General features: G+C 53.6%; 1 protein-coding gene across 1 annotated transcript; it reads right to left on the reverse strand.

The window, feature by feature from the left end:
• Positions 1-5,350: 5,350 nt before the first annotated feature.
• On the reverse strand, positions 5,351-6,541 carry LOC100280469 (embryonic protein DC-8). The gene is made up of 2 exons (NM_001153389.1): positions 6,250-6,541; positions 5,351-6,171 (listed from the first exon to the last, which is right to left on the reverse strand). The coding sequence occupies exons 1-2, from the start codon at positions 6,433-6,435 to the stop codon at positions 5,440-5,442; spliced, it is 918 nt and encodes a 305-aa protein (NP_001146861.1). The 5' UTR covers positions 6,436-6,541; the 3' UTR covers positions 5,351-5,439.
• Positions 6,542-16,625: the final 10,084 nt, after the last annotated feature.

The following is a 16,625-nucleotide window of genomic DNA, read 5'->3' on the forward strand; positions in this document are numbered from 1 at the left end:
AATTTAATTTGGAATTTGTCTAATTATTCAACAATCCAAAAACCTTATTGTAGACAATTTCCTAGTTTTTCTATGGCTGCTTTTGCCGACGCGCTGAAGCCAGAAAAGTTTAATGGTATGCACTTTAAGAGATGGCAAGTCAAGGCCACGCTCTGGCTTACTGCTATGAATGTCTTCCATGTTAGTAAAGGCAGACCTGAGGGTCCACTGACTCCTGAACAGGAGAAAGAGTACGACCATGCCAATACTATGTTCACGGGAGCCGTTCTTAGCGCCCTTGTTGACCGTCTGGTTGATGCGAATATGCAGTATACAGACGGGAAACAGTTGTGGGATGCACTTACTACTAAGTATGGTGCATCAGATGCTGGCAGTGACCTGTATATCATGGAGAGCTTTCATGATTATAAGATGGTTGATAATCGCTCTATTGTAGAGCAAGCTCATGAAATACAGTGTATAGCCAAGGAGCTCGACCACCTTAAGATAGTCCTTCCTGACCGATTTGTGGCCGGGTGCATTATTGCAAAGTTGCCTTCTACATGGAGGAACTTCGCCACAGCTCTGAAACATAAGAGACAGGAGATATCAGTCGAAAATCTGATAGCGTCTCTGGATGTTGAGGAGAAAGCTCGGGCTAAGGACACGGGATCTAAAGGAGGCGAGGGCCACTCCAGCGCCAACATGGTTCAGAAGAACCACAACAAGGGCAAAGGGAAGCCAAAATCTAACAAGCCCAATAAAACTACCAACTTCAAGAAGAAGAAGAACAAGGCTGAATTGACATGTTTCGCATGTGGCGAGGCGGGTCATTTTGCCAAGGATTGTCCTGATCGAGCGGATCGCCGTGGCAAAAAGGGCAATGTCAACACAGTGATCGCTAGCAATGAGGAAGACAAAGGGTATGGTAATCTACCTTTCATCTTCTCAGTATTTCAATCACCTAGTTGGTGGCTTGATACTGGTGCTAATGTTCATGTGTGTTCTGACATTAACTTGTTCTCTTCTTATCAGGGCGCCCGGGAATCTTCTGTGCTAATGGGGAATGGGTCACATGCTTCTGTTCATGGCACTGGCACGGTGGATCTGAAGTTTACTTCGGGAAAGATCGTGCAGCTGAAGAACGTGCATCATGTCCCTTCTATACACAAGAATCTCGTTAGCGGAACCCTTCTATGTAGAGATGGGTTCAAGGTAGTTTTGGAGTCCAATAAATTAGTTGTGTCCAAGTCTGGACAATTTATTGGTAAAGGCTATGATTGCGGAGGCTTGTTCCGCTTTTCTTTGTTAGATTTTAATAATAAGTCTGTGAACCATATTTGTGCTAATGTTGATGATCTTGCGAGTATTTGGCATTCTCGTTTGTGTCATATTAATTTTGGCTCTATGTCTCGGCTTGCAACCATGAGTTTAATTCCGAATATCACCATAGTCAAAGGTTCTAAGTGCCATAGTTGTGTGCAGTCGAAGCAACCTCGAAAGCCTCATAAGGCTGCTGAGGAGAGACACCTGGCACCACTAGAACTCATACATTCTGATCTTTGTGAGATGAATGGTGTGTTGACAAAAGGTGGTAAGAGATACTTCATGACATTGATTGATGATGCGTCTAGATTTTGCTATGTATACTTGCTTAAAACTAAAGATGAGGCTTTAGACTACTTTAAAATCTATAAGGCTGAGGTTGAAAACCAACTAGAGAGAAAGATCAAACGTCTTAGATCAGATCGTGGTGGCGAGTTCTTTCCCAAAGTCTTTGATGATTTCTGTGCAGAACATGGCATTATTCATGAGAGGACTCCTCCCTATTCACCCGAGTCAAACGGGATTGCTGAAAGGAAAAACCGTACGTTGACTGACCTGGTGAATGCCATGTTAGACACTTGTGGTTTATCTAAGGCATGGTGGGGGGAGGCAGTCCTGACTTCATGTCATGTTCTGAATAGAATTCCTATGGGCAAAGAAGAGAAAACCCCTTATGAGAAGTGGGTTGGGAGAAAACCATCACTTTCATACTTGCGCACTTGGGGGTGCATGGCGAAAGTCAATGTACCAATTAATAAAAAGCGCAAGCTTGGTCCAAGGACAGTGGATTGTGTCTTTCTTGGATATGCTTCGTGTAGCATAGCATATAGATTTTTAGTAGTTAAATCTGAAGTTCCTGATGTGTATGTTGATACTATTATGGAATCACGTGATGCTACTTTCTTTGAGCATATATTTCCAATGAAAGACATTCATAGCAATTCTAGATACTCTTCTGAGATAATTCCTGAACATAATACACCTATTGAGAGTTTTGAACAGCCACATGAAATTGTCCTAGAGGAGGATGACAATGATGCTCCTAAAAGGAGCAAGAGACAAAGGGTTGAAAAATCCTTTGGTAATGATTTCATTGTGTACCTTGTGGACGATACTCCTACTACCATTGCAGAAGCATTTGCATCTCCAGATGCAGATGATTGGAAAGAAGCAGTTCATAATGAGATGGACTCTATTCTTTCAAATGGTACGTGGGAAGTCACTGATCGACCCTATGGATGCAAACCCGTGGGTTGTAAGTGGGTGTTTAAAAAGAAGCTCAAGCCTGATGGTACAATTGAAAAGTACAAGGCTAGGCTTGTGGCTAAAGGCTATACTCAGAAAGAAGGAGAAGACTTCTTTGATACTTACTCACCTGTTGCTAGAATGACCACTATTCGAGTACTACTTTCTTTGGCTGCCTCGTATGGTCTCCTTGTTCATCAAATGGATGTAAAGACAGCTTTTCTTAATGGAGAGCTGGACGAGGAAATCTATATGGAACAGCCTGATGGATTTGTAGTAAAGGGTCAAGAAAGCAAGGTGTGCAAGTTATTGAAATCTTTGTATGGTCTGAAGCAAGCACCAAAGCAGTGGCATGAGAAGTTTGACACTACTCTAACGTCTGCAGGCTTTGCCATTAATGAGGCAGACAGGTGTGTATATTATCGTGTGGTGGGGGCGAAGGAGTTATATTGTGCTTATATGTTGATGTTATATTGATATTTGGCACAAACATTGATGTGATCAATGAAGTCAAGTCTTTTCTATCAAAGAGTTTTGATATGAAAGATCTGGGAGAAGCTGATGTGATTCTAAACATCAAGCTGATTAAGGCAGATGGTGGGATTACTCTCTCGCAATCTCACTATGTTGAAAAGGTTTTGAAGCGATTTGGCTTCTCTGAGTGCAAACCTTCTCCAACACCTTATGATCCCAGTGTGACACTGCGAAAGAACAAGAGAATTGGTTTAGACCAATTGAGATACTCTCAGATTGTCGGTTCACTCATGTATCTTGCTGGTGCAACAAGGCCCGATATCTCGTTTGCTGTGAGCAAATTGAGTAGGTTCATGTCAAACCCCGGGACTGATCATTGGCATGCACTTGAGCGGGTTATGCGCTACCTGCAAGGTACAATGAGTTATGTGATTCACTATTCTGGTCAGCATGCAGTACTTGAAGGATATAGTGATTCGAACTGGATATCTGATGCAGACGAGCTTTATGCCACCAGTGGTTATGTCTTTACTATTGGTGGAGGTGCGGTATCATGGAGGTCATGCAAGTAGACCATTTTGACGAGGTCAACCATGGAAGCCGAGCTAGCTGCACTTGACACAGCAACCGTTGAGGCAGAATGGTTGCGTGAACTCTTGATGGACTTGCCGGTGGTTGAGAAACCAATACCAGCTATCCTTATGAACTGTGACAATCAGACAGTGATTGCTAAAGTGACGAGTTCTAAGGATAATGGAAAGTCATCAAGACATGTCAAAAGACGATTGAAGTCTGTCAGAAAGTTGAGAAACTCCGGAGTTATAAGTGTGACTTATATTTCAACAGATAAAAATCTGGCAGATCCTTTTACCAAGGGACTACCACGTAATGTGATAGAAATCGCATCGAGAGAGATGGGTATGAGACCCGAATAAAGTTGCCATGGTGGAAACCCAGTCTATGTGATCGGAGATCCCGTGAATTAGGTCCTGGGAAGAACAAGCCATTGGTGAACTGAGGAGAGTAACTTTTGACCCTCTCTAAGTAAAGATGCAATACTCTCAAATGCTGTAAGGCAGGTTGGCTTTGTGCCTTAATGTGTTCTGTTGGCTTGTATTAGCGAAGATGTTGTCCTGCAGAACATTCTTTGAAAGAACACACCTATATGAGTTAGACTGTCTAACGTCGCAGTCTATGAGATTTGGGTGATCTCTAGTAAACTCATGAAGAGACCTTGGAGTACGACGTATATGCTCCACCCGAGAAGGGGACTACTGGTAGCCAAGTACTGGTCATGACTTCAAGTGAAACCCATTCACGCAAAACTTGCAATTCAAGGCATAGTCCATTGTCCAAGTTGTGGGTTGGTGTAACTTGGAGTTCTAGGCGGAAGTTCAACTTAACAGTCTCTGCTGAAAAACTAGTATATTAAACGGTAGTGAACAGTGGCGAAAACTGTAGATGGGCATTTGAGATCTGGTGGGGGATTGTTAAGATTTATGGGCTTGGCCCAATTAAGAATTTCTAATAATTCCAGGAAAATCTCAAAAGCCCATATAAGTGGATGGCAAAGGGATAGGTGGAACCAATAGCACCATATTGCTAGCTCTTGTGGAGTAGAGCTAGCTTAAATATGGAAGCCACACTCACTCACCAAGTCATGGATGAGAGGAGAGAGTGTGGAGAGCCACACGCGCGCGCGCTCGCTCGCCTCGCCTCGCCTGGCCTGGCCGGGGCGGGGCGAAGGGCGCGGGCGCACGACATGCGCGTGAATGGTCCGCCGAAATCCGGCCCCTCGCCTTGCGGGGGCGCGGCTACCTTTTGCCGTTTGATTTTTGGTTTCTTGGCTGTTACGCTTATCCTAACCGATCGCTACAAAATCTCAACTGATTGCGAGATTTTCGTGGGCGGATAAGCACGGGGGTCGCGGACTCGACCCTATAAAAGGAGCCCGGCAGCCAGCCTCCAAATTATCCCCAGATCCCAGTTCGCTTTCGCCTCTCTTCATAGCTGAGCCGCCTTTTAGTTCTTTTCGTCCCGACCGCAGAGGTGCATCTGCGATCAGGAGAGCAGGTCTCCGGAACCCTTCGTCTTCTAGATCCTGCACCGGGAGAGGGCGAATAAGGTTTTTGGGAAGCGTCTTCACGCGACTAGTCGTGATCTTCTGACATCGTCGACTCAGCTGATCCTGGCGCGCGCCAACAATCAGTAAGTCTAATCAGTACGCATTATCTGATTTGGCTTTTATTTCAGTTCTTCTGATTTGGTCATGATTTATATTCGGAATTTAATTTGGAATTTGTCTAATTATTCAACACAACCAAACTGGCGCGCGCACGATGTATCGCCAAACATTTATTCAGCTAGCTAGTTGAGTAAAATTCGTCTTCTGGAGAGGGAAAATTGGAGCTGGGCCTACGGCAAGCCCGAGCCCTTCTCCCTGGCCTCCCTCATGTTCCGCTCCCGCTCTACCCTGTCCACATCCCGCGCGATCCGGTCCCGCTCCTTCACGGCGGCGTCCACGTCCTCCGCGTCGGGGACCACGCGCTCCTTGACGCCGTGCGCGGTGTCCTTGGCCGCGTCCCAGGTGCTCCGCGCCGCCTGCTTCGCCATGTCCCCGATGGCCTGCGCCGTCTCGGCCACCTTCCCCGCGCCCTCCTTGGTCATCTCCACCACCTTCTCCCCGTACGACGCGGTCCCCTCCACGGCCCGGTCCTTGGCCTCCCCGGCCCTGTCCATGGCGCGCCCCGCCGCCTCCCCGGTCCGGTCCTTGGCCGCCTTCGCCGCCCCCTGCGCCCGGTCCGCGGCCTCGTGTCCCGCCTCCTTGGCCCGCTCCTTCACGTGCCCCGCCCTGTCCGCGGCCTCCCGCGCCGCGTCACGCGTCTCGTTCTTCGCTCGCTCCGTCGCCCGGGACGCCGTGTCCGCGGCGTCCTCCGCCACGCCCTTCGCCTGGTCCTTGGCCCGCTCGGCCATGCCCGACGCCTGGTCCGCCACGCGGCCGGCCTTGTCCTGCGCCCTGCTCTTCGTCTCCCCGGCCATCCTCTTGGCGTGCTCCTTGGCGTCCCCGGTGGCGTCCTTCGCCTCCTCCGCCGCGTCCTTGTACTTGTCCCCTATTTCTCTCCGGTCTTCCGGCGCGTTGTCGTATGCCTGAGCAAACATGCGTGTCAGATTCGCACAATTACGTACCGCTAGGCGCCTAGCGGTGACCCGGCAGTGAGCATATACCTGGGACGATCTTGGCGCAGCCTGCAAGCAGAGGCGGGTCCAGGTCGCTGCCTGCGGGCGCGGCGGAAGGAAGCACGCCGGCATGGGAAGAGCCTGCATGCCAGCAGCGTTGCCGTTACCGGTGAGCTTTGCGGCGCCGGCGACGCGCGCGCCTCCGAGCAGCATGGCAGCCATCAGCCTGGACATAGACGACGACGTCGACGACTAATTAACAGGCGAGACAGTGCGTTGACGTGAGGTCTTGGATTTGGATCAACGAGCTACCAATTGTGGATGGGTTTCAGGGATCAATGAGCTTGCAAGCGGAGACTGTGCGCTGTTTATAAAGGAGCCAAGGAGGTGGAGCTGACGAGACGAGGGGAGGTGACACGTCCAAAGACACGTTGCGGTACAAGCTCCGGAAGAGGACACGTGCCGACGCATCCGGCGCTCTGCTGTGTGTTGCTGTCCCGCCGCGGGAGGAACAGTCGCGCCAAGTCAATCCATTCAGAGCTTGCGCGGCGATCTGTAAGAAAGTTCAGGAAGGTATGCACTTCCTCCGTTTAAAACCAGCAGTCGTCCTTCATTTCGTCAAGAATTTAGTCTATTCACTATTGTTTCTTGGCGTCTTGGCACAAATGTAAAGTATGGTTGCTCATTCTTAATTTCTTGTCCATTTTTTATCAGTATAATGGTTAAGTTTTGTTGCGGCAGAAGAATCTGCTTGAGTTTAGCTCTGAGAATTTCAACTTGGTATGGGAATACGGATACGTATCTGCGGCTAATTATTCTGAAAGAAGCGCCCGTCAATGTGATTAGCGTCTGTACTACACTTTTTGAAGACAGAGAAAAAGTTCAGATCGTTTTGCCAGCTCCTCGGTTAATACCAAACCGGCGAGTTATTCAGACGAAGAACAATCTCTCAACTGCAAAACCAACTGGACGTTCGAAGATAACCATTTCCGTCGCCTCCTCCACCATTGCATGCAACGATACAGCAACCCACTTCGCCGGCGGCCGGCGCCAGGCGCCACAACAACACAATGAATCGTGAACGAAAATCTCCTCCTTCCACCTCCATAAAAAGCCCTCCCGAGCTCACATTTCATTTCTGGGAGCAGAAGCACATCTGATCGGCCACGGCCAGAAGAACGCGCGCGGCAAACGTTAGCAAGCGCTGGCTCGGCGTGAGCTAGCGGTCGCCGCGCGCGCGCAAGCACAATGGAGCCTACGACGACGATGACGATCAGCTGCAGGAGCAGGACGCAGCCGCCGGGCGATAGGTGGAGCAGGTGTTCGAGGGGGAGCCGGTGCCGACACCGTCGGAGATGTTCACGGCGCGGTCGGTGGCCGTCGGCGCTGTCCTAGGCGCCACGCTCAGCGTCGTGGCCATCAAGCTCACCCTCACCTCGGGGGTACATCCAGTTCCTCACCGTCCCCGCAGGGCTCCTGGGCTTCTTCCTCTCTCGCATCTGGACGCGCCTGCTGGACGGCTGCGAGGTGCCGCAGCTCCCCTTCACCCGCCAGGAGAATGCCGTCATCTAGACCTTCGTCGTCGCCTAGCTGCTTGTTAGCAGAGGCAGGGGAGAGAGATTTCGTGGAGCAGAAGAAGAAGAAGGATAGCGGGGAAGCAGACAGTGGTCTTATTATATATATATATATATATATATATATATATATATATATATATATATATATATATATATATATAGTCGATTGCTCGTGCGTTGCGACGGCTTACAACAATATCCACGTAAACTATCCATAAAAAAATTCAAGATTTTTTATTGATTGTCTCCGCTCTCTGTACAATATTTTTTTTGATTTGGCTAACTGATGTTATTGTTTACTCCATGCAATATGTTTTGGTACAACACGGCCAATGAAGTGAGCGATTAGAAAAGAGTTCACAACGACTGACTGAATAAACAGAGATTATAAAATGACATAATTCCATCATACAGAGACCAAATAAGACAAAGTTTGTGAGCTCAAGTTTCTAAAATAAGTCCAATGAAGTCAAACTTATAAAAAAAGATATATCAAAATATGGAGTGATTGCTAAAAGTCACGCATCAATTAAAACTGGATGCGCTCCATATAAATTATGCTACTTCGTAGAAATTACTAACGTTTAAAACCAACAAATAACCTTTCATTTTGTTGTTAGTGTGACAAATCATTGTTGCTCCATCCAATTCAGCAACCTCAAACACCATGTAGTCCATTGCGCCAACATGGTCTCAGAAACGACCTAATGTTTGCAAGAGCCAAGAACGTCGTGCCGGTGCTTGGGCTGTAGCCTCGGCCCGTAGTGTTGGCCCGACCCGACACGATTTTTTTTATTTTACAAAAAAATGTATATACCTATATACAATTTATATTCAATATTAAAAACATTTTAGCATTATGTTTTACTGGTTAGACAGCTTCATCCAGTGTCTCCTGTCCTTCTTCCATCAGGACATGGTGTACCGTTTTTAACATTTTACGCTGATTTAATTAAATGAGTCGACGGGCTAACGGGCTGGCCCGACACAGTTAGCAGGCTGACATGACGTGCCTGGGCCATAGTTGTGGCCCGCGTGCATTTAGCCCGTGCCGGACGCCGTTTGACCATCTATAGACGTGCAGCGAATTAATTTGAAATAGTTTTGAGGGGTTATTTGTAAAAAGATGACGCATGACGACCGTTGAAACTGGTGCTTTAAGTATAGTATAGATATTTCACTACTGCCTCAGCCATTCTGGCCCACACACACGCACATTGGGCTTGCGAACTCGACTTGCCACTCGCGGCCCATTCACAGAAGGTGTCTTCCCAGCCGCGCCTTCATCAGCCACCGACGTCGCGTCTTCTTCAGCTACACCTTCCACTGGAGAGTCCGTGGGTGGAGTCCTGACATTCCCCCCTTTAAAGAACCTGCTTGTCCCCAAGCAGGCGCGCGAGGAAAGGCTTGCCGCAAAGCAGTAGTATCCTCCCATGTTGCCAGAGATGCCGGCAAACCGGACCACTGAACCAACACTTGAGTTTGACCATCAGATGCCAGGCGACGTCGCAACACACGCTGGGGTATCTGAAAACTGTCCAAGGAATCAGGTAACCGAGCAACAGAAGTAGCATCCGGCACCGCGCGCTTCAGCTGGGACACGTGAAAGACAGGATGAATAGTGGAGGACGCCGGCAATTCCAATTTGTAGGCCACAAATCCCACTGTTGACAACACCTTGAAGGGCCCAAAGAAACGGAAGGCCAGCTTCTGGTTAGCACGATGGGCGAGCGAAGACTGAACATAAGGTTAAAGCCGGACATAGACCATATCACCAATTTGAAAGGAACGCTCAGACCTCTTCTTATCAGCCTGCACCTTCATGCGAAGTTGGGCACGAGCCAAATGCTGTTTGACTAAATCCATCATGACTTTCTTCTCCTCTATCCATTCCTGCAGTGAGGGAATCGGACAGACAGCAGAAGACTCTACTCCAAAGTGACGAGGAGCGTAACCATACAAGACCTCAAAGGGAGAAAAACCAAGGCTGAGTGCCAACTGGAATTATACCAAAACTCAGCTAAATAGAGCCAATCCACCCATTTGCTGGGGCAAGCATTCACAAAGCACCTCAAATATGTTTCCATGCACTGATTCACACGTTCAGTCTGACCGTCTGATTGTGGATGATACGCAGAACTCATGTTGAGAGAAACCCCTGCCAATGAAAAGAGTGTATTCCACAACTGACTGGTGAAAATACGATCCCTGTCAGATATAATTGACGTAGGCAAACCATGCAACTTTTAAATGTTCTGCATGAAGACATGAGCAACTGAAGCTGCTGTGAATGGATGTCGTAAGGGAATTAAGTGGCTAAACTTGGAAAATTTATCCACCACCACTAAGACACAATTCTTGCCATGAGACGGAGGAAGGCCTTCCACAAAATCAAGGCTCACTGTTCGCCAGGCGCCGTCGGGTATAGCCAAAGGCTGGAGCAGTCCTGGGTACCTGCTCCTGTCGGGCTTGGCTTGTAAACAAATAGAGCATGCCGAAACAAAGTCTTGTACACTCTTCTTGAGACCTGACCAGGAAAATAGCTGCTTGATGCGCCTGTAAGTGACTGGAATACCAGAATGACCACCGAGAGGAGAACTATGCATAGCAGCCAAAATGGAACGCTGAAGAGAATCATTCCGGCCAACCCAGAGTCGACCTTTAAAGCGAACCAGACCATCAGAAAGGGAAAAATTGGGAACAACAGTGTTGTCAACAGCCAGCTTGGTGAGAATGTCTTTGGATTCTGGATCACTCAAATATCCATCCTGTAACGCCTGACACCATTGTGGAGTGGATACTGAAACAGCATACAAGGAAACCAGTGGGTGAGCTCTTCTGGACAACGCATCGGCTTGACCATTTTCAGGACCCTCCTTGTACACAATACGGTTGTCGGGGACCATAATTAGGGGTACCCTCGAGACCCCTAAATCTCAGCTGGTAACCCCCATCAGCACAAAGCTGCAAAGGCCTGATGGGTGCGATTAAGACAAGGATCGGTCCATTCAAGGGACATGATCGTGCCTCGCCCGAGCCTAGCCTCGGGCAAGGGAAGCCGACCCCGGAGAACCTACGTCTCGCTCGAGGACCCCCCCTCCAGCAACGGGCACACTACCGGCTCGCCCGAGGCCCAGTCTTCACCGAGAAGCAACCTTGGCCACATCGCCACGCCAACCGACCAAATCGCAGGGGCATTTAATGCAAAGGTGGTTGGGCACCTTTATCCTGACGCACGCCCCCCAGTCGACAGAGCCGAAGTGACCGCAGTCACTTCGCCGCTCTATTGACCGGTCTGACAAGAGGACAGCGCCGCCTGCGCCGCTCCGACTGCTAAGCCACCCGACAGAGTGAGGCTAATAGCAGCCAAGGCCGGCCTCGGGCGTCATAGGAAACTCCGCCTCGCCCGACCCCAGGGCTCGGACTCGGGCTCAGCCCCGGAAGACGGCGAACTCCGCTCCGCCCGACCCAGGGCTCGGACTCGGGCTCAGCCCCGGAAGACGGCGAACTCCGCTCCGCCCGACCCAGGGCTCGGACATGGGCTCAACCCCGGAAGACGACGAACTCCGCCTCGCCTGACCCCAGGGCTCGGACATGGGCTCAACCCCGGAAGACGACGAACTCTGCTCCGCTTGACCCAGGGCTCGGACTTGGGCTCAGCCCCAGGAGACGACGGACTCCGCTTCGCCCGACCCCAGGGCTCGGACTCAGCCCTGGCCTCAGCCGACGGTCTCCGCCTCGCCCGACCCAGGGGCTCGGACTCGACCACGGCCACGGAAGACAGACTCGACCTCGACCTCGGAGGAGCCTCCACATCTCCCAACCTAGGGCGCGGACCGACCACGTCGACAGGAGGCGCCATCATTACCCTACCCCGAGCTGACTCAAGCTACGGGGAAAAAGACCGGCGTCCCATCTGGCTCGCTCCGCCAGATAGGCAATGATGGCGCCCCGCACGCTCTGTGACGACGGCGGCTCTCGGCCCCCTTACGGAAGCAAGAGGACGTCAGCAAGGACTCGACAGCCCCGACAGCTGTCCTCCCGCCAGGCTCCAGCGCTCCTCCGACGGCCACGACACCACACGAACCGGGTGCCAAAACCTCTCCGGCTGCCACGACGGCATGTACTTAGGGCGCTAGCTCTCCTCCGCTAGACACGTAGCACTCTGCTACACTCCCATTGTACACCTGGATCCTCTCCTTACGCCTATAAAAGGAAGGACCAGGGCCCTCTTACGGGGGGGTTGGCCCGCGCGGGGAAGGACGGGGCGACGCTCGTGCAAGGCCGCTCGCTCCCACTCCCGCGTGGACGCTTGTATCCCCCTACTGCAAGCGCACCCGACTCAGGCGCGGGGCTAACACGAAGGCCGCGGGATCCGCTCTCTCACGCCTGCCTCCCTCCGGCTGCCTCCTTTCCCCCCTTCGCGTTCCGCCTCGCGTCGACCCATCTGGGCTGGGGCACGCGGCGACGATTCACTCGTCGGTCCAGGGACCCCCCCGGGTTTCGAAACACCGACAGTTGGCGCACCAGGTAGGGGCCTGCTGCGTGTTGACGAACAGCTTCCCGTCAAGCTCCAGATGGGCAGTCTCCAGCAACCTTTCCGGCCCTGGACGGTGCTCCGTTTCGAGAATCTTGAGTTCATGTCCCTCGACGGCAGCTACGACATGATACTCCTTCCCTCGCCGCGCGACAGCGACAATGGCGGTCGACAACCCGCTCGCCGGCGGGGAAATCGACGACGCCTTCCCCACGTGGTGGAAGGACGACATTCGGGCTTGTCCCGTCCCCTCCCCCGTCGACGAAGGAGGAGACGGGGCAACCAAGGCCAAGCGGGAAGCGGCACCTCGTTGGCTGTCGAGCGAGTTGACGGCGCCGGCGCCCCAACGGAGGGCGCGTCGGGCATCGATCTCGCGTCTGAGACGAAGACGAGCGTCGCCTCCCCGCAACACGCCAATCTCGAGCAAACGCACGACGCCAGCACGCTCGCGAAGGACTTGCTGGGCATCACCCTCGTACCTGAGACAACGGTGCAGTCAGTCCCAGACGCGACCTCGTCACCGACTGTCGACCGAAAGGTACCGACCATTCCCATCTCGTGTCTTTTGGATTCGGCCTCGACCCACCAAGCGACTCCGCTTCGGTGAGCACTCTCTTAGAGGTGAGTCCAAACCCTCTAGGGTATCGCGTGCGGTCACCCTGGGACCGACTGACGGCTGACTCGACCTACGAGCCCTCGGGGTCCGAGGAAGATGGCGAGCCCGACCTCTGTTGGGATTTCTCCGGACTTGGTAACCCCAATGTCGTGCGGGACTTCATGACCGCATGAGACAACTGCCTTTCCGACTGTTCTGACGGCAGCCGCGGCCTCGACAATGAGGACCGCGGCCCAAGTCGTGAATGTTTCCACGTCGATCTAGGGGGTCCCGGCGAAGGCAACCATCTTGGTATGCTGGAAAACGGTGATCCCCCTAGGCCCGCGCCTCGCGTTGACATCCTTCGGGAGCTAGCTGTGGTCCCCGTCCCGGCGGGGGGTCCTGACCCACAGCTCGAGCAAATCCGCGAGAGGCAGGCCAGGCTCGACGAGGGAGTAGGAACGCTTGTGCCGATCCGCCGGGACATCGGGCAGGAATGGGCGGTCCAACCCCCGGTCGGAGAAGCGCGTCATCTTCCCCAGGACATCCAACACCGCATCGCCGACGACGTCAGGGTGAGGCCGCCGTCGGATTCCAGCGGAGTCGGCCAGAACCTGGCTGCAGCGGCAATACTCCTCTGCGCGATGCCGGAGCCATCAACCACCGAGGGGCGGCGTATCCAGGGAGAGCTCAAGAATCTCCTGGAAGACGCCGCGGTCCGACGGGCCGAAAGCTCTGCCTCCCGAAGGCAGGGGTTCCCCTCGGAACATCGCGCCGCGACTTCCCGATTCATGCGGGAAGCCTCGGTCCACTCCGGGCGCACGCGCAACATAGCGCCTGCGGCCCCGGGTCGCCTCGGCAACAAGCGTCATCATCACAGCCGTCGGGCCCACCTCGACGATAGAGCGCGCCGAGGCTACCACCCCAGGCGTGGGGGACGCTACGACAGCGGGGAGGATCGGAGTCCTTCGCCCGAACCACCCGGTCCACAGGCTTTCAGCCGCGCCATACGACGGGCACCATTCCCGACCCAGTTCCGAACCCCAACTACTATCACAAAGTACTCAGGGGAAACGAGACTGGAACTATGGCTCGCGGACTATCGGCTGGCCTGCCAACTGGGTGGAACGGACGACGACAACCTCATCATCCGCAACCTCCCCCTGTTCCTCTCCGACACCGCTCGAGCCTGGCTGGAGCACCTGCCCCCGGGGCAGATCTCCAACTGGGACGACCTGGTCCAAGCCTTCGCCGGCAATTTCCAGGGCACGTACGTGCGCCCTGGAAACTTCTGGGATCTCCGAAGCTGCCGCCAGCAGCCGAGAGAGTATCTCCGGGACTACATCCGGTGATTCTCGAAGCAGCGCACAGAGCTGCCCAACGTCACCGATTCAGATGTCATCGGCGCGTTCCTCACCGGCACCACCTGCCGCGACCTGGTGAGCAAGCTGGGTCGCAAGACCCCCACCAGGGCGAGCGAGCTGATGGACATCTCCACCAAGTTCGCCTCTGGCCAGGAGGCGGTTGAGGCCATTTTCCGGAAGGACAAGCAGCCCCAGGGCCGCCCACCGGAAGATGCTCCTGAGGCGTTAACTCAGCGCGGCGCCAAGAAGAAGGGCAAGAAGAAGTCGCAAGCGAAACGCGACGCCGCCGACGCAGACCTTGTTGCCGCCACCGAGCACAAGAACCCTTGGAAACCTCCCGGAGGTGCCAACCTCTTCGACAAGATACTCAAGGAGCCGTGCCCCTATCATCAGGGGCCCGTCAAGCACACCCTTGAGGAGTGTGCCATGCTTCGACGACACTTCCACAAGGCCGGGCCACCCGCGGAGGGTGGCAAGGCCCTCGACGACGCGAAGGAGGAAGATCACAAGGCAGGAGGGTTCCCCGAGGTCCGCGACTGCTTCATGATCTACGGCGGGCAAGTGGTGAACGCCTCGGCTCGACACCGCAAGCAAGGGCGTCGGGAGGTCTGCTCGGTAAAGGTGACGGCGCCAGTCTACCTAGACTGGTCCGACAAGCCCATCACCTTCGACCAGGCCGACCATCCAGGCCACGTGCCGAGCCCGGGGAGATACCCACTCGTTGTCGACCCCATCATCGGCAACGTCAGGCTCACCAAGGTCCTCATGGACGGAGGCAGCGGCCTCAACATCATCTACGCCGAGACCCTCGGGCTCCTGCGGATCGATTTGTCCTCGGTCCGGACGGGCGCTGCGCCTTTCCACGGGATTGTCCCCGGGAAGCGCGTTCAAACCCTCGGACAACTCGACCTACCCGTCTGCTTCGGGACGCCCTCCAACTTTCGAAAGGAGACCCTCACGTTCGAAGTGGTCGGGTTTCGAGGAACCTACCACGCAGTGCTGGGGAGGCCATGCTACGCCAAGTTCATGGCCGTCCCCAACTACACCTACCTCAAGCTCAAGATGCTGGGCCCCAATGGGGTCATTACCGTCGGGCCCACGTACCGACACGCATACGAATGCGATGTGGAGTGCGTGGAGTACGCCAATGCCCTCGCCGAATCCGAGGCCCTCATCGCTGACCTGGAGAGCCTCTCTAGGGAGGCGCCCGACGTGAAGCGCCACGCCGGCAACTTCGAACCAGCGGAGACGGTCAAGTCTGTCCCTCTCGACCCCTGCAACGACGCCTCCAAGCAGATCCGGATCGGCTCCGAGCTCGACCCCAAATAGGAAGCAGTGCTCGTCGACTTTCTCCGCGCAAACGTCGATGTTTTCGTGTGGAGTCCCTCGGACATGCCCGGCATACCGAGGGAAGTCGCCGAGCACTCTCTAGATATTCGAGCTGGGGCCCGACCCGTGAAGCGACCTCTGCGCCGATTCGACGAAGAAAAGCGCAGAGCCATAGGCGAGGAGATCCACAAGCTACTGGCGGCAGGGTTCATCAAAGAGGTATTCCATCCCGAATGGCTTGCCAACCCTGTGCTTGTGAGAAAGAAAGGGGGGAAATGGCGGATGTGTGTAGACTACACTGGTCTAAACAAAGCATGTCCGAAGATTCCCTACCCTCTGCCTCGCATCGATCAGATCGTGGATTCCACTGCTGGGTGCGAAACCCTGTCTTTCCTCGATGCCTACTCAGGGTATCATCATATCAGGATGAAAGAGTCCGACCAGCTCGCGACTTCATTCATCACACCCTTCGGCATGTACTGCTATGTTACAATGCCGTTTGGTTTGAGGAACGCGGGGGCAACGTACCAGCGATGTCTGAACCATGTGTTTGGTGAACACATCGGCCGAACGGTCGAGGCCTACGTCGATGACATCGTAGTCAAGACGAGGAAGGCCTCCGACCTCCTTTCCGACCTTGAAGCGATGTTCCGATGTCTCGAGGCGAAAGGCGTGAAGCTTAATCCCGAAAAGTGTGTCTTCGGGGTCCCCCGAGGCATGCTCTTGGGGTTCATCGTCTCCGAGCGGGGCATCGAAGCCAACCCGGAGAAGATTGCAGCCATCACCAGCATGGGGCCAATCAAGGACTTGAAAGGCGTACAGAGGGTCATGGGATGTCTCGCGGCTCTGAGCCGCTTCATCTCCCGCCTCGGCGAAAGAGGTCTGCCTCTGTACCACCTCTTAAGAAAAGCTGAGTGCTTCGCTTGGACTCCCGAGGCCGAGGAAGCCCTCGGGAACCTGAAGGCGCTCCTCACGAACGCGCCCATCTTGGTGCCCCCCCCCCGTTGCTGGAGGAGCAGGCT

The sequence above is a fragment of the Zea mays genome, chromosome 2 (assembly GCF_902167145.1).
Source record: "Zea mays cultivar B73 chromosome 2, Zm-B73-REFERENCE-NAM-5.0, whole genome shotgun sequence".
NCBI lineage: Eukaryota > Viridiplantae > Streptophyta > Magnoliopsida > Poales > Poaceae > Zea > Zea mays.

What these genes read in the sequence shown, in the direction of transcription:
- LOC100280469 (NM_001153389.1), bottom strand. Translation starts at nt 6,435, where the DNA reads ATGTCCAGGCTGATGGCTGCCATGCTGCTCGGAGGCGCGCGCGTCGCC. An exon ending in CTGCGCCAAGATCGTCCCAG is followed by an intron (nt 6,172 to 6,249) that starts GTATATGCTCAC and finishes ATGTTTGCTCAG; the next exon opens with GCATACGACAACGCGCCGGA.